Source organism: Mastacembelus armatus, chromosome 8 (assembly GCF_900324485.2).
Source record: "Mastacembelus armatus chromosome 8, fMasArm1.2, whole genome shotgun sequence".
Lineage (NCBI taxonomy): Eukaryota > Metazoa > Chordata > Actinopteri > Synbranchiformes > Mastacembelidae > Mastacembelus > Mastacembelus armatus.
The window spans coordinates 14,141,125-14,166,811 of NC_046640.1; the positions used below are offsets into that span (position 1 = coordinate 14,141,125).

Below are 25,687 nucleotides of genomic sequence, written 5' to 3' on the forward strand. Positions count from 1 at the left end.
GGTCCTGCACGTCACCAGAGGCCCGCTCCAAGTTTTTTTTTTTTTCTCTTTCGTTTTCCTTCTTCCCGTGGTGGCCTATCATCTGGATTGTACTAGAGTCCACAGGATTACATGGAGTATCCTATGGTATTATTGTGCAAACCTCAAAGCCTTAGAAAGAAGCAGGCCAATGAGTGGCTGCTAAACATCCATTATTTCACACCTACTAATAAAACATCACTATGATTTAATCTTTTAGATTCCAGGGTTTGGCCTGTCTGTGATACTCAGTAAGTTCATGATGTCAGCTGTGATGTTTTTATGGTAACTAGAAGGCAAAGTGATCCTGAGGTGCTCACCATACTGCACCATACATCTCTGTTTATGTGTCCTTCCCGCTGAAATCTTAACTATCTGGGCTTAACTATCTGGGCTGTTGTCGGGACACTCTGAGTGCTAACTGCGCTACATAAAACACATGGCCACCAGTGTTCTGTGCACATACTAAGTGTGTGTGTGCACGTGAACAGACCAGCCCTCTGGAGGCCCCATGGTATGTCCAGAATGCCTGTGTGCTTGAAGCAGGCCTTCTGTTTACTCCTGCGTCTGTGGAGAGGAGGGAGAGTTTGTCCAGTGCCAAAGGGAGTTAACATGGTGAAATGTCTCAGTCATGCTAAATTGATGGAACAGCTTGCATCTCCATGCACACAGGATCTAAGGATGAGTAACCAAGATCTGAACATCAGTTCCCAACATGGTCCTGCATGCTTCACGGCACTGTGGCCGTTTCCTCACGTGACAAGGTTGTAAATCCAGGATGCAACTGACAACATCTACTGACAAAAGAAGAAACACACAGGCTGTTTTGAAACCACCCCAGTCCAAACATGACTGTGATCAGCTGCAGCTCAGAGAACACACTTTGTGCCTCTCTCGCTCTCTCTCCTCTCCCTCACAGTTTTTTGTTTTTTGGCTCATCAGGTGGATTCCTATGGTCTGTTAGTAAACACACGTGAAGAGGAACAGTGGGCACGGTGTGTTTTATGCCCAGGCAGAGCTGAAGGGGGCAGAGAAAGTGAGACCTCTTTGACAACCTGCCAACCACTCAGCTGGATGTGCTGGTGTTTATGAAGATGTAATTGGTACAGTGGTCAGAGGGAAGGCAGTACCAGCAGCAGCAGCAGGGTGAGGAGTCAAACCTGGCTGCCCAGCTGGAGCAGGTGTGTATAGAGGCTGTAAATGTCCCAGTAGTCTAACACTCAATTCAAGCACAATCCTACACTGGTACTCATAAAGGGGACATCTACAAAGAATATGAAGGAGTCTCATATGTTTTTTTTTCTGTTAATACAAAGAAATACATAAAAAAATAATAACAATAGGATAACTTCAAATGATAAAGTTGCACTGTTGCTGTTGCGTAAGCTCCAATAATACAGCATCTGTGATACATTCCCCAGCAAAGCCTCATTGCAATGAGCTACAAAATGTTCCTTATTACAAATGTATTTAATTGAAAAAACTCTGTTTGCAATAAATCTGTCATTATACACTACTCTATTATTTAATAATACTTATAAAAACATGCACAAAATGCTTTTTTAATCATCTTTTTAAGAAATTTTTGGATTTTTTGTGATAAATATTTTGAATGAAATACACCCTTTGCAAAATAAATCCAGTCATTGTGAAAAAATATGTAGGCATGGTTCCTTTCACTTTACCCTTTGTACTTTTTAGTGCCAGTCTCTTTGACTGATTAGTTTGTGCTGTCAGTGATAGCTCAACCATAACCCTGAAGAATTATGATCTTTCTTACATGGCTGATAGAGCTGGAAACCATCCAAAGCTGTTTCCCCCAAACAAAATAAATGAAAACACACAGCTTTTCTTCTTTTGAAGTGAAGGATTACAAAACAAACAGGAAGGAGCAATTCACCACCAGAAACTATAGCTGTGGTCTTTTTTGTGGCAGTTTCTGCAGCTGAACTTGGAAACCGCCACACCCCACTCTGTTGAGGGATTCACTAGAACGCAGGTGTGCTATTTTACACGGTTATTTAAAGAAAAGCTAAATTACTGGGCTTTCTTTAAACCTCACTGAGAGATGCAGCCGTGTTTAAGCAGTGTCTCGAGCCAAAACAGCTGACATAAAACCAAACCACAGAGGCGTCGTAGTGATTTTACTGCTGCTTAATGAAAATACAGATTCTCATGCAATGAAAAAGCTTACTGTGACTTTGCTGGGAAAAATCTGTTTTATAGCAAATTATACCAACTTCCCTAGAAAATATCTACAATGCAGCTAACTTGTTTGAATATTAATTCTCTTATTCTTCTAATAATAATATTCATATTTACTTACTGGCTTGATTTCAATATTAAAATGTATATATGAACTTCTGGCTACAACAGTATCTCTGGACTGGGCCTCTGTTAAAGGTTGGGAGTCAAAGTGATTGGTGACTTTCAGTTTTCTGTTTGACGCCAATGCAAATGATGTCAGGTTGATGTGTATCTATTCTTAAACACAATAAGGCTAGGCTAAAACCAGTGATCATATCAAAAGTCAAGTCAGGACTTCTCCATTGAGGCTTATTGCTGTTTTGTGACAGAATGACTAAGTCTCAGTTCAAGCCCAGCCCTGTTCTACAGCACTGTACTCCACCTGAAGGAGTGGCCAAACAACTTTTTACTCCAGCTCTGAGGGAAGAGTGAAAAAATTATGAATTAAGCTTTAATTTTGGATATGACCCTGGCTTGGCTGTCTGGAGGACATCTTAGTAGGACAGCTGGACAGGGAATTTTACTTGTGGGAACACAAAGGAATGATGGTACGCCCCAGAACTCCCTCACCTATGGAAGCTGCTGCCAAAACAAAAGGAAACAGTAAAGCTCTGAAGTCAGTCTGGTCAAATGTCACGAGGAGAAGCTGAGAAAGTCAATGGAAGTCAATGAAAATCCAGAGGTCAGCTCACTAGACATCTCCGGATCATCACAGCTGGGAAATACTCTGCATACAGCTGCTAACTGAAGTTCACAGAAACCATAGACAGCGACATTCCTGTTACAGACGCATTCCATACTTTCCAGGATGTGCTTGGCTCTTTCCTTGTGCTGCCTGATCCTAAGGGATGAACTGGCCTCATGGTGCTGCTCTTAAAGTTTGTGTTTCGCCACTTTGTGACTATCAGATAACATCCCACAGACCATGCAGGAGGAGCTGATGAGAAGCCCTCCAGACCCAGACCTACATTTAAGTATTGCACACTAAGCAATGTCATATTAAATTGTTCACACAATTGCACAAAATGCACAGAGTAAAAAAAGCTCACTTTTTCATTGGTGTCATATGCTTCAAATATGAGCCAGGCCAGTGCCATCTTGTACTGCTTTCATCTGCAGCTTGTTTTTGAGAGGCTGTACAATCAACAATGAGAAATCTAAAAGTCACATTATATGCAAGCCTGTGTGCAAGTGTAAACCAGAAGCATATTAGAGCCTGTGCTGTGCCTGCCCCATCTCACCTCTCCCATTTGAAACTCTAAAGCTCCAAAATGGACCATGACTGAGCTGAAGATCTCCATTGGCTAGGAGCTAAATCAGATAAAGCAAGCCAAGATGTTTGAAAGGGGAAAAGGTTTTGTTTCTTTCCCTTTCAAAATTGGCTTGTCCCTCGCTGTGAAGCAACAACAACCAAATAAATCAGAGACACACGGCATGACGAACTCCAGATTGTGGCACCCTAGCGATCCTAAACATGTGCTAATCATTAGCCCCTGGCTTCCTGTTGGAGTCGATGTCATCAGCACACATCCCAACAGGCCAGACCAGCATACAAACTGTTGCCTGGAATCAGAGTGATACTGGCCTCAGGGGTTTGGAATGAAGCTATAAAAGCTATGAAAGAATTCAGTTTGAGTCGCCCTACTCTCATTTCTGCAAAAGTTCTCATAGCTCTGTTATCTGTGGATAAATATCTAGGCTGTGTCAGATTCGCTCCATGCCAGTTATTTTCAAGTCCAATCAAATGTGTTTAAATAAACACAAACACAGTCATATGATTCATTTGCTTTGAAAGCTAAAGATAAACTCCCTACAACTTCCAGAGAAGAAAATAATTCTTGACTACTTGTTATCAGTGGTTTTGTCATTCCTGCCATTGCGCTATCTTTTCCAGCCAGTGTATCTGTGCTCCTTTGACAGCTAACAGTGCAGGTCTTCCTTTGGAGGCTGCCAATTCAGACCTTATGTGAGGAAAGGTGTGTGGCAGCAAATATTTTCTTTCCTCAAGTGTTGCCAGCACTTTGTAGCTTTTATAAATCAGGCCTACCTGCAACGAGCTCACTAACTGGCTATTACCACACTACCTAAGGCATGCATTAGTTGTAGCTTTGTAGAAATTATATACAGACCAGCTCCTGGTGTCAGATGTCATGACAGGTTAATGTAAACACAGAGCTCATTTACACCCTGAGGTAAGATGTATTTACATGTATAACGTTGGCGAGTGCAGCTCTGATACTCTGAGGTCATTGGGTTTTACAGAATTACAGTTGGCACTGACTATTATAATGTATGTGTTTGAATAAAACAGCTGAGCATTGAATCAATAAATTACATTAGCAAGGGAAAGGGAAAGAATGAATAAGTGAAGAATATTTTTTTAAGCATGCTGTTTAACAACCTTTAGTTTTATCTCTCACTAGGACTGCCTCATTCTGAGTCATCTGGCTGTTGATATACATAACCTAAGTTAATGATGGAATCTGAATCAGTCATGGTGTTTTTGTTCCCAGTCTGTATTTGTAGCATAACAAGGCCAGCCTGACTTGGTTGTTTCTGTGGAATGTAGTGATACACATAGATAAGTGATAAGTGATAAGTGATGCCTCGCTTGCTGACGGTATAGTGGCCTGGTCTAAGGAAATTGTGGCCATGCCGTTAAGCCTGCTTGGAGCAGAGACTCTATGTTGTGTGTGCTCATCGGTCGGCATCGGTCTGGACCACAGCCCGGAGCAGCCACTCGCACAAGATCTACACCGAACCCATTGACAGCTCCTCTCAGTGGTGAAATGGAAGAGGAGGCGAGGATGGACTGAGAAACTCTGGCAGACACAACAATACAAATCTATACATCCAAGCACACATTTGAAAACATCCAAAACCTCACAGCCAAACCACCCAACACAACAACACTTTTTTAACCCCAAGATCAACTCAAGCACTCTAAGTAAAATGCCTCTACCTGACAATAATCTGTGAGAAATTCATTATGATAATACAGTTTTATTAGCCATGCTAAATCTAGAGATGATAATGTTTCTTGGCCTGTCTCTTGGCTCACCATACTGACTGAAATATATCAACAAATATTGGTTGGGTTGTCATAAAATTATGTTCTCATCAATGCTGGATGAATCTTTCATGATCTTCTGTTACAAGCAGTTTGACATTTGTGGTTCTGAGTGAAACATCTCAACAACTATTGTGTGTGTTACCATAAAATTTGGTAATTTGATATGCTCAGAGCAAATTGTAATAATTATTATTAACCTCACTGTGATTTGTCATCAAAAAAAAAAAAACATGCACGCACCAGCAACACAGTTTGCATATGAGCACGTTTTCTGAAAAACACTATTTCTCTTCAACAAACAGCTGCATCTCAGATGTTCAGTAAAACACAGAACACAAACAGGGCACAGAGTGAAACACAGATAATGTGAGATAATGTGCATAGAGCTGCCAATCCCAAGCATGTATCCATTTTAACTATCAACACAATGATGACATTGTGATCCACAGAGACAGTTTATTGACACGGAGCTACAGACCTGTTTTCAAAAGATGAGTGAATGAGTGTAGTGCAGATCATCCTCCAGACCGTTACACTAGCACCAGATGCAATAATCAATCACAGTAAGACATTGGTTTATATTTAACATGTGGATAAGTGATGCTGCAATTAAAAAGGACTGTGAGTGATCAGCAGTGCATGGTGAGTGGAGGAATGGTCAAAGACATTCACACATTCTACCTCCCCCAAAGTCCAAATATTTCACATTTATGAATAAAGGCACAGGAATAGACTGATCTATACAGCCCACAGGAATAACCAGCTGGGTTTAAGACATAGCAGATCCCACTCACTCCCATCCCAGCTGAACCTCAGGCTTGATCCAGTATGATGAGAGATGTTGGGATGTATTGTTATGCTTTATGCATTCCAGATGAGGCCTTAGCTGGCTCCCCCACCCATATGAGTCTTTCAAAACATGTGTTCTGCTAGGTTCCTTTATGTAATGAATTTCACCCTTTCATGACAAAGTGAAATTTGGGTGGGGTCAAAAGCAAACAGTGCTGCAACAATATCTATGATATAGAATTTCAATCAGTTTGATTTTTTTTGTAACATAATTTTTTGTTTTCTTTTAAAACAAAAACATTTGGAGGAGAATCAATATAAATATGACCTTAGTTATCTTCCAAATTCCAAAACACCGGATTAGAATATGCAGAACAATTACAATAACATACTTTAGTGTAGGCAAATGGTGAACCCAGAGAAGAAAGCATTGCATAGCTGCTTGATTGAACTCTTGACCTTCTCTGGATTGTGGGGGGATTGGATGGAAAGGGCTTGTTTTTAATATTATTCCATTATAATCTTACCCTTTCAAAATTCTTAATGGGCTCTCATTACAGTTTCAGCCTTGTTAAAAAAGCTGGTCTGCAAGACCCAGTCAGTCTTTTGAGCTTAATAACATATATATTTCATAAGTACAAGTACAAGCATATGTTAACTACATGCACAAAAGCAAACAGCAGTTTGCTGTTCATTTGCATGCTCATGGAAAACTCACATTTTTGAAGTGGCAAACAATATTTTCTCTTGCTCTCTTTTTTTATACACACAGAAAACTACATATACAATCAAAGTACAGCTAACAAGCTAAAATGCCACCTTAGGGATGTGGGGGTTTTCCATGGAGAATATTTGATTCTCTGAGGTCATGGTTGGGTTTGTAGATCTCCAGTCTGTAACAACTACACACATGGTTGTGGGCGGAGGGAGTAGCCCACTTTGGCCAAGTCCTGAGAATCACCAGACAACTACATTGTAATTTTTCTCACGGAATATGGGAAACTGTGGTGACAGTAAAAATGTTTTAGCCTGTCTCATACCTTACCTGTCTCTGTGACTAATAACAGGTAGCTAAATGCCAACTCATTTGCTTTCATTATTGAATGTGTTGTGGTTTTCAGCTGAACTGTAACAAGTGTTGTGAGATCATCAGAGTACTACAGTAAAGAGCTGACTAAATGACCAATGTTTAATTTTCCAGTAAATCTGCTGGCAACCACAAAATTCAAAATTCTACCAGCAGTCACAGTCAGTGTGTAGCCTCTCCCCCTGCGTGTGTGTGTGTTCGTGTGAACGTGGTGCTTCCTTTAGTCGCTGTCTGGCTGGCGCTCTTCAGTGAGAACTGATGGGACAGGCTGCAGACGACAAGCAGCTGGAACGACCATAACACACACGCACACACACACACAAACACTGCATGCCACCCTGGTCACACCCAAGGCATCCCAAACATTCAGGACCAGGCACTCACACAGCAGTCCCTAAAATATGCCTATGCTCTGGGGGTGACTCACTTTCACTTTGTATGTCTGTGTGTGCACAAGCACATATGTGAAAGAGAGGGTCAGGTTGATAGTGTTCAAAATGGCAGCACTGTGTATTATTCCAGATGTGACATCTGCTGGAATGCTTTGGATATACCACATGTTGCTGATGAAGGGACTCAGTTAACAATACGTTCATGAATGTGTAGATAGAGCTGTAAGAGTGGGTGGAGTTTTTTTTCTACTATCTCGCCAAAGCTATCCTCCCATCCCAGGGGCCAACAGCACAGTGACCTCACCCTGCCTCCACCCCACACACTCCCCCTCCAACACTTCCTGGCCCAAAGCTGCAGCACAGCTGGAGCCTGCAACAAGAGAATAGTAAAAAAAAAAAAAAAAAAAGTTATTTGGATGAGTACCTTTTTAACCATTCCCTCTCAATGTCTTCAGTCCTGCCGTGATTCACATGTTGTACAACCTCGTTCTTGCTCACCGAGTCGGCCATACACCCACATAATCACTCATGCATTCCTGAAGACACACACACACACACACATATACACACAACCCACTCCCATAAAGTTTGAGGTTTTCACTGTCAACATGACGTTTTTTTCTGAAAATTGCGGTGTGAATGTATGAGATGAATCTCATACAACTTTCTTTGCCTCTTTGAGCATCCCAGTGAGCTGTCAATCAAAGTAAACAGCTACAGATGGAGAGGGTGGAGAGGGCTTTAAGCAGGCTAGAAGGTACACTGCCAAAAGGCAATTGTCTGATACAGAAAAAACAGGATATAGCCTCATGCTTAGCTGCATCTTCCCATCTCAGTCAGACACACCTCTGCATCACATTGCATAGCATCACACTGAGTGTAAATGATTACAATAAACACCATCCATAGGTTGAAATCTCATGTCTACATCCACCCAGAAAGAAAAACAAATCTTATAACAAACATCGGAAGGTTGAGGTTGTTTAAGGGATCTAATGATTCTGTAGTGCTGTTTTTGACACTGGTTTCAATCCAGCATTTGAATTTATAGCACACATGCCTGCAGGTGTTTCAAACTGCTGTTCAGTCTTCTGTTCTGACTTCAGTCACTAAACATCAAGTTAAAAAATGTACATGAGGTGAATTTAATATAGACAAGATATAAATATTTTGCCCATTATTACAATTTAGATATACTGCATATGCTGAAGCTTTCACAATTACTCTCATTTCTGTCACTTTGCACATTATCACCCTCTTTAAGCGCTATGCAGCTTCAAACAATAAAGTCTTTGCTTCATTGACGTCAAATGTAATTCCAGATAAATTTAATCAGAGAATATAAAATCAACACAAACAAACCCTATCCAAAGACACAAAGCACACAAAATAATAAAGCTTTTTATGGTCTGCCACCTCTGGTTGACTATGTAAACTGGATGGAGGAGGACGAGGAGAGTCAGTGCCTGGCTGGTAGGATGATGAAGACAGCCAGAATTGGCTGGACTTTTCCCCCATTCCTCTCCAACTCAGCCCTGAAGAAACGATGGTCAGAGGGAGGGGAGCATAAACGGGATGACGGAGTTGTTAAATGGAGGACCAACACCCAGTACAGTGTGTATCAAAGTCATCTCTCCACATGCAGCTCTGGGATTTTTCACTCTAGTGTTGTTTCCTATCTCCAGACGTGCCCTTATGCTGTTTAGATTTGAGCAAAATAAATGACCCTTTAAGCAGTGTTTTAGTGGAGTGGAGCTTTTGTATAAAGTCACATGAAAACAGGAAAGTGATACACTGCAATGGAAAGTCTGTCTAGTGCTGATATTAGCGGGTGCACTATAAAATCACCGAGGTTTAGCCCATGTGAACAGTGAACACTGTGTTTTTTAAAGCTGAGAGAGGAATGCAGAGGCCTGAACATAGCCTCATCTCACCCGCCCCAAATTGAAGGGAATAAGGAGGATTTTAAATATCTTTTGGTACAACTATCAATTCAAAACGATTTCATGGCTTTTGAGTTGAATATGTTGGTACAGTTGCAAAAAACATCTACTTTAAAATTAATACCACTTATGCCTTCATTTAAAATGCGGTCAGGGATGTGAAAAACTGAAATTAGTTTGGAGAAAACAATGTTGAAAAACGTACTTTTCATATGCAAGGCTTTAGCGTGCTGATGAAATGTGTTACTGAATGAAAGAAATGTGTTGGGAAAAAGCAACCACTTATTTCCAGATAATCATCGCTCTAAATTTTTGAAGATATCAATCTGACTGTCCTTCAGTTCCCAGTGCCCCTGCAATCAATGAGTGGCACTGGTATTACTCATTATGATGGGAGACAGGAAAAATGAAGCTGAAGAAGGACTAGAAGGTCAAAGTTTAAAGCTGTCCTGGGGGAAGTAACCATTTGTGAACCACCCACTTCCTGGTCAGCTTTATTCCACAGAGGGTTTGCCATGTCGATCAAACAAAGCGGGCATTGTTTGAACATACAACTTTTGTCACGATGGTGCTCGGTCTAAATTGGCTACAGACACATTATATAGATTAGGATGTTTGAAACTGCAGTGTATAATATCAACAAGTTCTCCAAAGTTTTTGTGTGGAGGTTTACATTTGACAGTGACCCACGATGTGGGTGTATGGAGGATTGTAGTATGTGTGGATGTACATAGAGGACTATGCTTCCTCTGATGTCAGCCAGACATGGACAGGCCTTGGAAGGGCAGCAGCCTCTGGCAGAGATGAGGGTGTAAAGGGCAGCAGAGCCCCCAGCCCCATCCTATGTGGTCACGGCTGAGTGCTGGCCAGCCCAGGCCTCTTGGGAACACACATGGCTGGAGGAGTCGCTCTTCTCTTGAGCAGACTGAGACAGGGTTAGCACAGCGCTGCACAGAGAGAAGGAAAGAATGGAAAATTAGAGGATGAATCATTGTTTCTGCATTTATGGCAAAAATGACTCCTCCATTTTCAGATTTTAGCACGACACGGCAGATACCGAAAATATGATGGAAGAATTGCAGTGAAAGTTGATGATTAATAATTATGTTTAAAAATCATTCATTTGAAATATACATCTATTGTTATGGCTGTTTGCTGGATCATTTAGAGCAATAAATTTGAACACTAAAGGTTTGCTGGATGTAGTTTCAGCCTGTTGAGCTGGAGGCAGATTTAGAAATTGTGGTTCTGCTAGATGGAAAAACACATTTTAACACTCAAGGTTTGACTCCAGCCCAAAAAAGGTTATGACACAATCTCCAGATTTCTAAAGGAAACTGCTTATTGCACTATGACCAGGGGGGAATGAGAGAAATGGGAGCTGTGTTTCCCCCAGAATAACTTTTCCATCTGAGAAAGATATACCCACATTCTCACATACCTGAAACAATCCCTGAGTGGGAAAACTGCACTGATGTTTAGAGGAAGGACTAATTTTCACTCTGCTGCACAAGCATCTGAAGGTCTTTAATGTGAGAGCGTGAAAGATCCTGCATCCTCCCTGCTCCTTCCCCCCCACCAGTGTGGTCTCCTGCAGTTCAAGAGGTCAACACTGGGTATTGGAATGTTAATGTTGACTGCTCCTGTGCTGCATCTTTCTTTCCTGGGGGAATATATCAGGATATGTCTGAGGATAAAAAGGAAAACAAAGGTTTCCTAATGATAACATTTCATTATATTAAATGGCTGTTTTATATTTTGTTTGCTTACTTGGCAGCCTGGCCTGTGGGCAGGCGCAGAGCATTTGAAAAGGCAAAGACAAATTACTCTGACAGTACATGTTGGGATGTAATCAATAAAAATGCCAAGGAGAAATGTCTTTACTGAATGAGTAACAAATATACAACAATGACCATTCATTTTTCCATTAACACAGTCAAAGTGTATCTTAGCACAACTTTGCAAAACACGAAACAAGATTGTTGGAAATTCTGAATAAAAACGTCAGTGCGGTGACACATCTGGGAGATTAGTTTCTTTCTGTTTTGCCTAAACATTTTACTTGACACAGGTCAAATTGCAACCTTTATGTGTGGGATGAGGGAGGCAAGGAAAAGAATTATATAAATACACACACACACTCACACATATATGTGGATGCCATTGGGGCTGTCAGTCACCTTCCAGTTCTGTTGCAGCAAACAGCTCCACACTCTCTCTCTCTCTCACACACACTTTACTCACACACTTCACCATCTCCCCTTCGGCGAAGGACTACATCGCAGAAAGGGCTGTTTGTTTATGACCCATTATGAAGGGACTTGCAAAACGCTGCACAGAAGAAAACTGTTGGAGCTGCCTGGGGAGTGGTCTGGATATTTTTTTTAAATGTGGGTGGGGGTCGCACTAATGTGTGGGTGGGGTGAGGGGATGCAGAACCACGCAAGGGGTGGTTTGTGAAGAGTTTTGAATTCTTTTTCTTTCCTCCCCCATCCCCCACATTTTTTTCTAGCCCCTCTTTTCCCCTTCATCCACCACCCACCTTTCCCTTCCCCGTCCCTCCACCAGCAGGTTGTTTAATACTTTCCAGATTTCAGCATGCCTTCGGCCTCCTGGAAGAGCTACAAGTCTGCTGATGGAATTTGATGGAAAAGGTTGTGGGTCCAGGCAGGGACTCCTGACACAGTACACCTAAAGACAAGAGCGCCATCCATTGGCAGCTCGAGTAAGAAAATAGGATTTTCAGACGGCTGGGAGTGAAAGGGAAATGACATTTGACAGCCTCTGAAGCAGACGAGAAACTACATCCAGGATGTCTGAGAGGGAGAAACAGCTGCAGGGCAGATTCAAATTACAGTGAGGTTTTGTAGTGGAGGGAAGTGAGCTGCACACCCTGAACAAATCAGCCATGACCGGTGTCAAATTCAAATGTCCAAGACAACCTGGACAGTTGTGTTCACATCTTGTGTCTTACTACAAATAATCCAATATCATCTCATTCGACAGACTGAGTGATGACTTCATTTTTTTTTTTTTTTTCCTTTTGAGATGTGAGTGTGTGTGTGTGTGCGTGTGTGTGTGTGTGTGTGTGTGGAGGGAGTGAAATGTGTGTAACACTGGGACATGAATGGAATAAAATGAAATTCAACTAGTATGTTTTAGGTTTAAAATGATACATTTACCATCCCAGTTAAATCTGCCATTACACTGACACGCCCATTACCAGATGTGATTCACACAACCACTAGATGGCAATAGACAACAAGACTTAAAGGGATTTGTTCCACCCAGCCAGTAGCACAAAAGAATGATATATAGTTTCTAGGAGTGATTAAAAACAGGACTTTTCCAAACATATGCGAAGGTGGTGAAGATTTAGTCTTTCATTCTCCAATAATCAAACAAAAAAAAAAAAACGTAACAATCTCTAAGAAGAATAATGACTATACAGACGAAGAAAAGAAGAATCAATAGTACTGCTGGTTTGTATTGACCACAGCAATCAATATAAATGGCCTGTTTTTACCACAAGTGTAAGAATAATGACTTTTTCTAACCCTCTGGCAGATTGGACGCTGGTATAATGTGACTGTGAAAAACTGAAAGTGGAAGGAGATTTAACATCCCCTAAAGTGGAGATGAAAGATAACCAAAAGAGGACCGGAGCAGTTTTCTGCATGCAGTTTTAATGGAGAGGGATGCACGGTGAGACCTTGAACCGTGTGAAGCCAGTGTTAACAAAACAGAGTGCACTGAACTTTGACCGAGCCGTGAGAGGTTTGCCAGTGTGTGAAAAGCCAAAGCGTGGCCTGTAAAATCAAAAGTGACAAAGCAGTTTTGAGGACTTGATGGGGAATATTGTCCGACTAGCAGAGTCATCCATCCTCCAATAATCAGGATGAGAAAAATTACCTGTCACCACTGTTTATCAGCACAACTCTATAGTGACAGACCTTTGCTGCTCGATTTATCTTTCACCCTTCCCATATCTGTCCTGATGAGAATATAGCTGCTCCATGGGGTTACCAGAAAACAGAGCTTTGAGGGTAAGCTTTACAATAACTCTCTCTCTCTGACACACTCACACACATTTACTCATGAGTCATCACATCCCTCTCAGTTTGTATAACTAATACTTCCACAGCAAGCCACATCCAACAAGGCCTGAATTGCTTCCTTCCTTCCTCTTCTGGGAGAGCCAAAGAATAGTGACAGGAATCAGGGAGTCAAGCAATTCCTTTGTTAATTTTACTGACTGAGTAGTACTTATACTTCATTATCGTCTGATGTACTGGAACAAAAAGACAATGAAATATGCAGCAGTGCATATGTACAACTTTCTTTATTGAAAAATATAGGTTACTTTGGATAATACAGAAAAAAGACTGTAAATATTCATTAAAGGCGACAACAATATAGCATAATATACACCATGAGGAAAAGGCAAATGACAATTTCCCATCTGCAGGAAATTAAGCTGAGAAATTACCTGACTATAGTTTGTAGTGTGTAAGATAATAGGAATATAAATATCCGGTTATGTAAATCATTGACCCTTTTGTTCTTGTGTGGTCTCAGTATTTTTTTAAAACCTGTACACTGAATCTTAACTTATATTCAACAGTGACTAACCAGACAGAGAAGGAAGTGAAAGACAGATTTGACAGGCTCTCCCAAAAGTGAGTTTTACATCTATTTTTTTTTTTTTTTTTACCTACAAAAATTATCATTTGGCACATCTGTCAGTTTCAGTTAAGGCAGTGAAATCAATCAGCGCAACGGAGCCTCAGTACTTGTGGCTACAGATTTTAATGATGCAAGAGATAGAGTCAAGCTGCAATGCCTATGCAACTTGCATAAAAAAAAAAAACCCCCAATCTTCTCTTAATGCTCCTGCATCTTTTGCTGGCTGTGTCCTCTTTTTCATCTATTATTCAAACAGATATAACAAATATATCACAGATTTTTTTTAGAAAGACAAAAATCAGGTGTTAAACGCCAAACATAAGTAGTGTGGTTTAACTGTGCCTGCTTGTGCGCTGATATTCAAAACACATATCCTAAAGCTCTTCTCATGAGTAGTGGTGGAAAATGTTCTATAGTTTAAAGGGAGGCCCTGGACAAATGAGGAAAAATGTGTTTAACACAGTTCCGTTGCACCACTGCAGCTACTCAGACCAAAACAAGGAAGGAAGTGGTTATCAGAGTCTCTTTAGTTTCAACTTGAAATTATTACTACAAGAAAGTCAATTCAGTTCATATATGTATGTAAAATCACTATCATTATGTCTTCATAGAGAATTAAAGATTCTCTTTATATACAAATAGTGCAGTCCAACTCCAGTGTGCCACACTCAGACGCCACTCTTCACACCTCTAGTTCCCTGTCCCATTATGCTTTACGGTAAAGCTTTGAAGCCCTGTTTTCTTTAATTTAAGCCTAAGCCTCTGAGGCACTCGCAGTGAATTAAAAAACAAAAGAGAATTTTGGTTTGGGCTTTGTGGTGCAGGAAATGGCTTTTGCAGTGTCACAGGGACCCTGAGTTGCATAAGGGAGAAACTGACAAATCTATGGCACTTCACTACTCAAGGCAGGGTTTCACACTCCAGTGACAAACACAGTTCCTTTATTGTGACAGGATACCCACCAGTGATCATATGGGGACAGAGGTCTTCTGTTCATCTCAGGCCTCATAATGTCCCACAGCCAGTGAGAGAAAGCACAACAACAAGAGAGGGGCAAACCAAATGCAAAAGCCATGTGACATGTCAAGTGTGAGGCGGAGAAAGAAAGCGTGAACTGTGATTTAGTTGGGGAAAGTGTTTTTCCTACAAAAGTTCCTTTCTAACCCATCCTCCATGCTTACTTCTGGAATGCTCCATATTCAGAAAGTGGCTGCTCTTCCATGTTAGTCCCCACTGAGTTCAAAAGGGAGAGACAGATTGACAGAAACAGAAAGAGGAGGGTACTGCTCTCTGGCAGATGGGGAGCTTGGGTTCTTCCCAAAGGAGCAGTCACAGTGTCTTTGCAGACCTACAAAGTAAGAGTCCTCTGTCTTCTTCACAATCCAGGCCCCACAGTACCCAACTCCACTGTCTTCAAGTGCAAATGCACACTGTCAAATGACTTGCTAGTTACAAAAAACCCCTTACAGATCTCTGTCACACTTTTTAGAAAGCCTTGGAATCTCATACACGAATCTCGTCGTCTTCATCCTCCAAGAAAGAGGAGAAATTACTTTCTTCCTCTGGCGGGGCGCTGAAAGTGGCACTGTCAGTATCTCCTGGATAGATCTGACTATTGGGTTTCTCATCCAGGGCAGCAGAGCCAGAACTGGACATGGAGCAGCTGTCTAAATGCTGCAAGTGTTTCGGTCTTGTCTCGGGAGTATACACTGGAGTATAGGGCCCTCCATTCTCAGGCCCCAGGTCAATGGAGCTGGCTGGATGCAGAGACGGCTGCTGTTGGAGTTCAGCTGCTTCTTCCTCTGTCTCCATCTGCTCCTCTGTATCCTCACCTTTTCCCTTCTCAACACTATCCTCATCCTCACCATGCATGCTGAAATGTGGTGAGGCCTGGCCCTCGCTGTTCTTGCCCTCCTCATAGCCAAGATCATCATCCTCCTTTTCCATCACCCCAAGAATGTCACCAAGCATGGAGGGTCCCAGGTCAACATGAAAAGACATTACTGACACAGCATGCTTCATTCCACCTCCATAGTGATGGGAGCTTTCTGGAAGCTCAGTCAGCTCACCAAAGCTTCGTTCTTGCATTTCCAAGAAGTGAGTGGCTGCAGCTGCACCTATCCCATCCACCTCCCCCTGCTGCTTTAAAGGACTAGAGGACAGACTCTTTGCCACAAAGCTGTCCCCTCTGTCTTCATCATTGAGAAAGGGTAGCGACATGGCATTCTTCACGTAGGTAGGTGACCCACTTGGCATTGCCAGCGTGTTTTCTTTCTGCTGGTCAACTCTGGTCACAGACTGAGAACGTTTGCTGCTCCTGAAAGTGCGAGACAAGAGGCCAGGCCGGGGTGAGCGGGGGAAGGATGTGGTCTCAGGGGAAGGTTCCCCTGAGCGGGTGCTAAGAAACGAGGTGTCTCCAAAAGCATCACCACTGCGACCTACATGCATTGTATGGCGGAAGTCACCCAGTGGAGCACTGATCATCTCCCTGGTCAGGTCCATGCGTGAGCGACGCTTGGTCTGTGAGGAGCCAGACACTAGTTGTTTCAAGATTGGCATGTTTCCTAGTTAGCTGTTTTTTTCTTTTTGCACAAAGAGGTAGTCAAAGTCCCAATCAGGCAATAAAAAGCGTTTCCAAGTTTTGAATATAATCCTTAGAGAATGAATGTAGGTGTCCCTCAGTTGCGGTCAGCCTGAGAATCTGAAAAATGGAAACAAAACACAATAAATTATAAACAACCCCATTAAAACAATGCACTCTTATATAAAATTCAACTTAATGTAAAAAAAAAAAAAGGCTCTCAAAAAACAAAAAAAAAAAAAAAAAAAACGTATGAATCCATTTACTAATACAAATAACACTTATGTATGTGGCAAACATATTTACTGGTGCAACATTTAAAAAAAAAAGCCTGAACCAACTACAGCATAAAGCAACAAATAAGAGGATAGTTCATTACCACAGTTCTTTGCATTTGGCTGTTCTGTCCTATCAAGTAAATAAAAACATTTCTACAAATTCCAAATGTTCCACTAATTACAAGAGATAAAGCTATCAATTATGCAACTCCATAATAATAAGCAGCACTCTTCAAACATTTCTGTGAGATGACCTCTAAAATGCACTGGAGGGAAAAAAAAAAAAAGATGGCGAACACCACAGGATTCTGCTTTAAAACAGGATTATAACTGAGAGCAAAACACCAACCACAAGCCAACATAAATCGGAGAGGGATAGACAAGAGGGTGCCAAGGATTTTCTCTGACCTTACATTTGAGAAAAAGTTAATTATAAAAGCATCAGAGAACAAGAATACTCCTATAATACTCCAGCCTTCTTACATGCTATTTAACAGTCACAGAAGTCTTGTTTTCACAGGTGTATATGCAGTTTTGATTATTCAACAACAGTGTTTCAGTCTGTAGAGGTTTCTGACTGGAATGTTTTTTTGTACTATTGAAACATGTTGAGCAGATGGAAAAACCTCAGTGGAGGCTGGCAGGTAGATACTGCAGCCTCCTGCTGCACCAGAGGACAAGAGCAAAGAGTTTCATTAGTGAACTGTCCCAACATAAAAAGAGCACAACCATGTCTGAAAAGTGCAAGCAGTTTCTACAGACAGACATCAAAAACACATGCACCTCTGACTGGTGGGGGGAAAATCTCTATGATTACATGTAAACAGACCTAAAGACAAATGACCTATATGTTGCTGTCTAAACTGTGCAGCTCTCTGGTTTGCACATAGTCCCTCTTCCTTTGTTAACACAGGAATTATCAGAACAGTCAGTGATTTAACCTTGACTTTGCATTTCTTAAAGGCAAGCCTTTAAAAGATATTTAACTCAGACTTGTTTTTACCATTGGAAGATTGTGGCTGTTTAAGGTGGGAGGCTTTTTTTTCTTTTTTGCATTGACCTTGTTCTTCTGTCTTCACCCCATATCTTTGCCAGCTGAGCCTCAACTCTTCTTCCTGTTAATACGCTCACCTGCTTTGGTTTCCATAGAAACACCCTCCTGCAAGCAAGCAACAGTGTTTCCTGTCAATCTGCAAAAGGCTTCAGACTTCATACAAGCATGAAACATATGGCCTTCTGTGGTAGCCTGCTGCTCAGACTATACATCCTTTTAATCTGATGTCTGTTTCCTGTCACTCACTCCATACATGTTGTGTGTACTAGTAGAAAATGTCACAAAAGTACAACCTTTGTATATTTTTGCTGCAGACAAGAGAAACATGTTAATGTAACATGGAGGCATTTTCAGCTGAGGCACAGTATAAAAACTTTTCATGAACTCCGAACGGTTTTGTGCCAAAACACACAAACAAGGTCACTTTTTTCACAGAAACATGTTTATTATCAAAGCTACATGTCCTGATTTGTTTTTGAGAAATAATGAGAGAAAGTAATTTACACCCAGCCAAAAACATTTTTTGACTACTTGCTTCTGGGTGGCAAAAAAAAAAAAAAAAAAAAAAAAAAATCCAACCAGCAGATAAACAAAGGGAGATGATAAAACCCTGTCTCCCACTCCTAGATTTCACTCCCTAAGGCCAGGATCAAGTTGAAAAGCTAAATGGTGCCCGTTGCAGCGCCATCAGTGCAGAAATTTGTTTCAGACCACCAGGCTGACTGTTCTAATCAACTGCATCTAAACCAGACCCAGAAAGCTCTGCAGCAGCACAGTTCGACAGTTAACATCAATCTGGATTCACAGCCCTGTTGTATTTATAGCTGTGTGTATCTTTTTAATATGTATATGTGCATGTGTGTGTGTATATTGGAATGAAAAAGTGCAAAGGGGCCTGAGAAGGCAGCAGTTAGCGTGGGAACTATGGGGTCACCGCAGGGGATTAACTTTATAAACAGACTTTCACAACACAGAGGGCTTGGATGTAACAGAGCCCATTAGAGACAAAAAAATGGGGGACATGACCCAACAGGACCAGCAGGGGAAGCACATCTGCATCATTTCATTTTGACAGCAAAATTAGAAACTGTTTACATGTTTCTCAGAAACTAACACACAAGTGCACACTTCTTTGACCTCTACAGCCCCCGAGCCATCAAAAAGAAGCAGAGTTATTGAGGATGACTGACTGGTCTTTATGTGGGTGTGGCGTTTCTCAACTGCTCAATTAAAAAGCATCAATGCATGCATGCACACACACCTGAACATTTCCAAAGAGTCATCAGTGCCTCTCACTTCAATCATCTTTTCACATCTGCTTGGGTAAATGATATTCCAGCTTGTTTTCCCAGATGTATACATGCCACAGGAATGTAACGTTTATGGCTCACAAAAGTTAATCAGCAATACACTGAGTCTGGGTCTATGAAGATGCAACATCAGAGGAAGATAGTGAACACTGGCTAAAGCTTAAGCTACAACTCAAAAATAACCTTAACATGCAACCATTCAGACTTTACAGCTTAGCTAACACAAATGTCTGAGTTTATATGCATAAATAAGGAACATGAATATATTTGCAGTTGAGACAATTGTAACTTTGCACTTGTCAATACTCCACTTAACACCAATACACAAGTGATCGATCATTCACACACACACACGGATACGCTTTCAAATGTAACTAATGGTCCATTTCCCTTAGTGATTATTGATGCACCTTTATTGTGCTTAATTTGTCCAGTGTGTATTCTGCTGTCTGGGAGAAGCTGGCTGCTGCAGCGGTGGTGGGAGCTTTGTGTCTGCTTCATTTGAACTCACTGACCTGGATGGACAACAGAATGACCCGAGGGTGAAACTGGGGGATGGTACGCCACATGCATCCAAATCTGTGTGAAAAACAGGGACTACGTTTCATCTATCATAAAACATTTCACACTGAATATTATCTTGATGATCATACCACTTGCAAACACAATCTGATTTGTTAATGAAAACTAATTTATTCCCATGCTTGGGTGTAGCACTAACAAGACATATACTATTGTTTGGTAGTAGGACAGTGCACACGTGTTCCAGTAATTAAGCAGATGAATTGCATTCAGTTGATAGGTATCTGCCATACGACTCAGTTAGCAGGCCTGAATATCTCATTTAGAAAAGTGCAGCCAAAGGCACAATGGAAATCACATTATCTCTCAATCAAGCCGAAAAGAACAAGGAACATCAAGTTGATGCTGCCCTCTGAGATAAATAGAGCAATGAGAAAACCCACTGATCTAATGAGAACTTACAAACACCATTCTCCTACTTACATAAAAGCCAGAATTAGCTGTAGCTGAAATGGCCAATTTGGGGCCCTCTGAATGGGCATGCCATTCGCTTGTGGTGCTGTGGAATCAGATCACGTTGTTGACCTATAGGGTATCATGAGTGCCCTTCTGCCCCCAAAAACCATTTTCCACACCATTCTCCACTATACAGCAAGAAAGCCAAAGGCTCATTTTGATCAAAGAGTAAGGCAAATCCAAAATATCTTACTGTGAAAATCCAAAAATGGAAAAGCCAGACTTTGACTGCACTTGCTGATTGGTCTATTAAAAAATTCGACCAGTTGAATTATCAGTTAATCAACAACCAACAGAAATGAAATTTGCTACTATTGTGATAACCCATTAGTCACTTTACTGAGAAAATAACTGACACATAAAGCAATAATGAAAATTGTGAGTTGCAGCCCTAAAAGCACAAATTGTGAAATGAATTTGAAGATGAGCATTTTCAACACAGACAGCAAAAAAAAAGCTCACATGTTAGTGTTTTTACTGTCTCCACTCAGATTGCAAGCAGGCGTGAGGTGGCCTTTTATACTAATGTGACACATCACCCAGCAGGATACTCTGCTCTGCAAGGATCAAAGCACCACAAATCTTTAGAGCTTTCCTTCCAAAGAAAAGCACCTATAGGTTTCTGAATTGGCCTTTATTTCAGTCAGTATTAAATCTGTAGCTATCCTTAGATCAGCAAGTGAATATTTCAGATAAGCATCCTTGACCAGAAGAAACAACTTACTAGAACTCAGAAGTGTTTACAAATAACATTCATTCTACTGGTAAAGGATTATACCATATAATCAGTGTGGAGCCTTCACTGCACTTCTAACGTGCAAGTATCATCAACAGATCAACTACAAATGTCTATTACTTACACAAGCAGATCAGACAAGGCAGCGAGGAGGAAAAGTGATGGACAGATACTCAGCAGGGCAGATACAGACACACTAAATTTTGAAAAAGTGCCCCAGCAGCCAACAGAAATGGTTCCTGGCAGAAAGCAGGCCTGCAGCAAGTCAACCTGACGTGTAGCAGCTGACCTCCGACGGCCAAGAGGACATGACTTATCTCTTTTACATTTACAGCACACACAGCCTCTAGACAACACCCTAATCGTTTTCACTCAGCTCTCAGCTTTTAAGAAACCAGTCTGCCTTTATTATATGTACAAACGGGAGACAAAAATGATGCACAACATCTTTAAGAATGCAAAGAATTCCCTGGGTTATACAAGCCAAATAATTTTGTTCACGGATCTGCAATGCATTTTTAAACACCATGTCAATTCCTGCTTTGTTCTTGCCTCTGATCAGAACAAAAATGACAAACATGCTTGTGAAATTGCACCCAGCTCTGCTCAAAATCAACAAAATCTGTGTACTTAGCACGCACGTGTGTTGGGGGATGGGGAAAATAACAACTTAACATGCTGAATGTTCAAGCTATTTCATTTTGATCCAGCTACACACAGAAGGTCAATAACCCCCTTAAGGTCATTAGTAATTGTCCCCGTCTCCACAAAGATGTCTGAGCAAGCTTGGAGCACAGAATTCCAAGAGTTCGATGACCACAGAAATAAGTGAGCGACCTGAGTAACTTAAATTAAGTGCGCAGTTAGCCCACTGGTTTAAAAAAGACCATATTACACATACATAGACACATGTGAATGTGATAGACGCGTTCTACAGAGACACATGTTAGCATGTTAGGGGGTATGTCCACAGGAAGGGCAGGGAGAAAATGAGGCAGTAAACCCTCCCATCTCTCCGGAAATCTACTCAGCCTGCCCTTCCTGACCATTCACAATGTAAACAAGTCTGCTCTCATACTGTATTACTGATGGGCTGTCCAAACAAACACAGCTCATCTCTCCATCAACAATCAGTTTTAATAAACTGCATTGCTGTGGGCCAGTGTTGGGACTAAAACAACAGTTGTAAACGCAACCGGTATCCACACATGGAGCACCCCAGGTTGATTTAGTTTTGTTATTTCTGTAGAAGATGAACACAACCAGGTCTTCTCCTGTAGCTGAGTCACAGGTGATGACAATACCAGCCTCCAGCCCAGGCATTCAAATAATAACTCAGGACAGACTGAAACAGACTGTGCAGGTGTCTCGTTAGAGCTGTGAGTTTTTATTTTGAAACACTCAAGTGGAAACCTGTGCTCCTCGAAAAGAATGCAGAGAAATTATGGGATTCAAAGAATCATGCTGTAGAGAAACAAGAAAATACACAGGCTGGAGAGAAGCCAAAGAACAGCATTCAAATAGTGGAAGGCTTTTTTTGGTCAAAAACATATATTAGGTATATATTTATGTATTTTTCGGCAGAAAATACAAGAAAACACTCAATTTGGGAATAGGAAACCTTGCCAGCAAAAGGCCATCTGCCATGTCAATCTACTGAGCATTGGTTCTCAGTTTTGACTTCTTGAATGTCTGATTCAGTAACCGCTGCTAAGTGGTGGACATATTGATACTTATGTCTATAGCTGCTTTTTCTTCCCAACCTCATGACCTTCTTTGAATAAATGTGTGTGTACTGTATGTGCACACATATATATGTATAAGTGTTGGCACCACTTCATTGCACAGGCTTTATATTATGTCTAAACCCTATTAAGTTTCAATGTAATTCAATGTGCTATTTAAATAACACCTTCCAAAACTCTAAACATGAGTGAACATTTTGCTCATTTGTAAATACAAGCACTTGTCATTGTCCATCACACTGATGATAGCATCTCTATGTGACAAGGAAACAGGACAACAAAACAGGCTTTCACTACTCACTAACAGAACTAACTCACTCACTAACCCCAGAATGCCACAATGCCACATTCTGGATAAGACAGAAAACAATGTCACAAAATAAATGAGACAGGAGCCAACACAACATTCACTCAACTATATAAGACACCCCCAGATTCTGAAGTTAGGTGGTAGTGTACTAATGAGCTGATTCTTGGCTAGTCAAATAGCCAACTTTAGTCATAAATTCAGTATGAAGAGAATAAAAGTTTCCTACTACTAGTCAGTTTCCTGTTTAGTTGGGATTTATGTGCCAACCAGCCTAACTGAGGGCAGAGACAACAACTCAACATGTTACTTTAACTACACATCCTTAAAAAAACCCCTCACGTTCTCTGTAATTATCCAGCATTTTATTATTACCATCCTTAGAGGCATTTTGGGGGGGGGGGGAGACGAACAACAGTTTATAGTGGTATTTCCTGGAACGTGAAGGGGCTGGACCGGGGACACACACACACACACAGAGCCTCAAATGAGCGCACACAAACTGTAGACATGTTCAAACATGGATGCAGGGCGATACGCTCAGTAGCCACAAAAAACGCACTAAAGTTGCACTTCAGCATCACCACGGGAGGATTTAAAGATGCTGACTATCCATACAATCAAAGTAAGACACTCAAACACACTCACTTCTGTAAACAAAATTCTGAGCAGGTTGTGTTTCCTGGGCTGTGATCCAGCTAATGCTGTCTACACTGTGCAGTGCCTAATAACACAGTGTTTGGCACAGTGTCCAACACAGACAAGCCAGACATGCCAACATGGTGGAGGGATAACTTTCACCTTCAGGCGCTGAACACATGTCTCATACAGACAATTAGATGCTTTGTAATTTAAGAAACAGAGTAGAAAAGAGTGAACAGAACCTGTGCAGGCTGGTTAACAATGTGTCACCTGTTCATTTCAGAGGCACTTCTGGAAAAAAAGAAAATAGGTCAGGCCTATGACACAAATCTAGACAGAGAGGGCTGCATGTTTGCAGTGCCATCAACCTAAATCTGTCACAGCTTCTAGGCAGAATAATTTCACAACTCACTAACACCTATGCATGTTTTGAATAAGACAAGTCAAATGTCGCATTTAAACCTGCAAAAACAAACAAGACCACCTAGTTTGTCCAGGCAGAAACCTCTGATAACTGTATCTCCTCAAACTATTGCTGTAAAGTTCTCATCAGTAATGTGGTGACCTACAGACCTGAGACCATCAGCTTATTATCACAGTTCATCAGATCCCATCCTGACACCCCTGCTAAGCAATCAGAACCAACTGGACAAACAGGACAGATGTTGGGGCGTAAAGTGTGTAAAGTATGTATTTATTTGTTATTTGATCATGTCAGATACACAGCTGGCATCAAGACAGTTTGAGCCAGTTCCATTCACTGCTGCTATGGTCCAAACAAACATTTCACCCACTCCAGAATAACTTCACAAAGGGCTATGTTATTAAAACAAACAAACAAACAAATAGAAAACTGTGCACACTCAACTTAACATTTTGGCCTAAAGTTTAAAATGTGTGGTTGAATGAGTCCTATGATTGTTTTCCTCTTGAGAAAAGAGGTCACAAAAAAAAAACAAAAACAAAAACAAAAAAAAAAAAACATGAAGCACTTTGCATTAACGTCAGGGTCAGTGCATTAAATAAGTATAAAAATATGAATATATTGTTTCTCAGAAGCTGTAGACACAACCACCTCAGTTCTCGCGACAACTGCACCCTCAAAGAAATAATAATAATAATAAAAAAATAGGAAAAAGAAAAAAGAAACGATTTAAATTTAACAGCATTTGATTTCCTCGCGTGTTTAATGATCCGACCTGGTTGCAATAAAGCTCTGGTTGTGGGTGGGCCCCGACTGCAACAGAACAATAAGTAGCTGACCACAAAAGCGTCAGCTGCCGTGCGTTCATCTTAACTATTGAATAAAGCCAGACTCTAAAAATACACAAATGAGACACATGCAAAGACACATTTTATGCAGTGACGTTGCAGTGAAGGTAGAAACACAAAAGCGTCACACTTACCGAGCATCCCATTCAGAAAATAAAAACGGTGCTGCTCCACTTTTAGGCCCCCAGCAGGTTGACTGGAGGTGCATTCATCAGAAGAAAAGAGATGTGAAACGCTCGGATCAACGCCTGTGATTCCACACAGCGCTGGAAGACAAAGAGGCCTATCTTCTTCTGCAGAAATATTACTGTTGCTGTCACCGCATCCACGGAAGCGGCGTTACTGCTCTGTGGGGCAATTACTTACCACAATGCCTCCTGCCTCGACAGTGCGTGTGAGCACGCCCTCTTTACATGGCTCCTTAAAGACACAGGCTGCCAGCATGGGGCCGCTCACACAGACTCCATATCCTCCATTATAAAAGGCGGG

The 25,687-nt window shown here is 41.2% G+C and overlaps 1 protein-coding gene across 1 annotated transcript; it reads right to left on the reverse strand.

The window, feature by feature from the left end:
• Nucleotides 1-14,244: 14,244 nt before the first annotated feature.
• Nucleotides 14,245-25,591, reverse strand: cdc42ep4a (CDC42 effector protein (Rho GTPase binding) 4a). The gene is made up of 2 exons (XM_026325897.1): nucleotides 25,333-25,591; nucleotides 14,245-16,936 (listed from the first exon to the last, which is right to left on the reverse strand). The coding sequence occupies exon 2, from the start codon at nucleotides 16,792-16,794 to the stop codon at nucleotides 15,739-15,741; it is 1,056 nt and encodes a 351-aa protein (XP_026181682.1). The 5' UTR covers nucleotides 16,795-16,936; nucleotides 25,333-25,591; the 3' UTR covers nucleotides 14,245-15,738.
• Nucleotides 25,592-25,687: the final 96 nt, after the last annotated feature.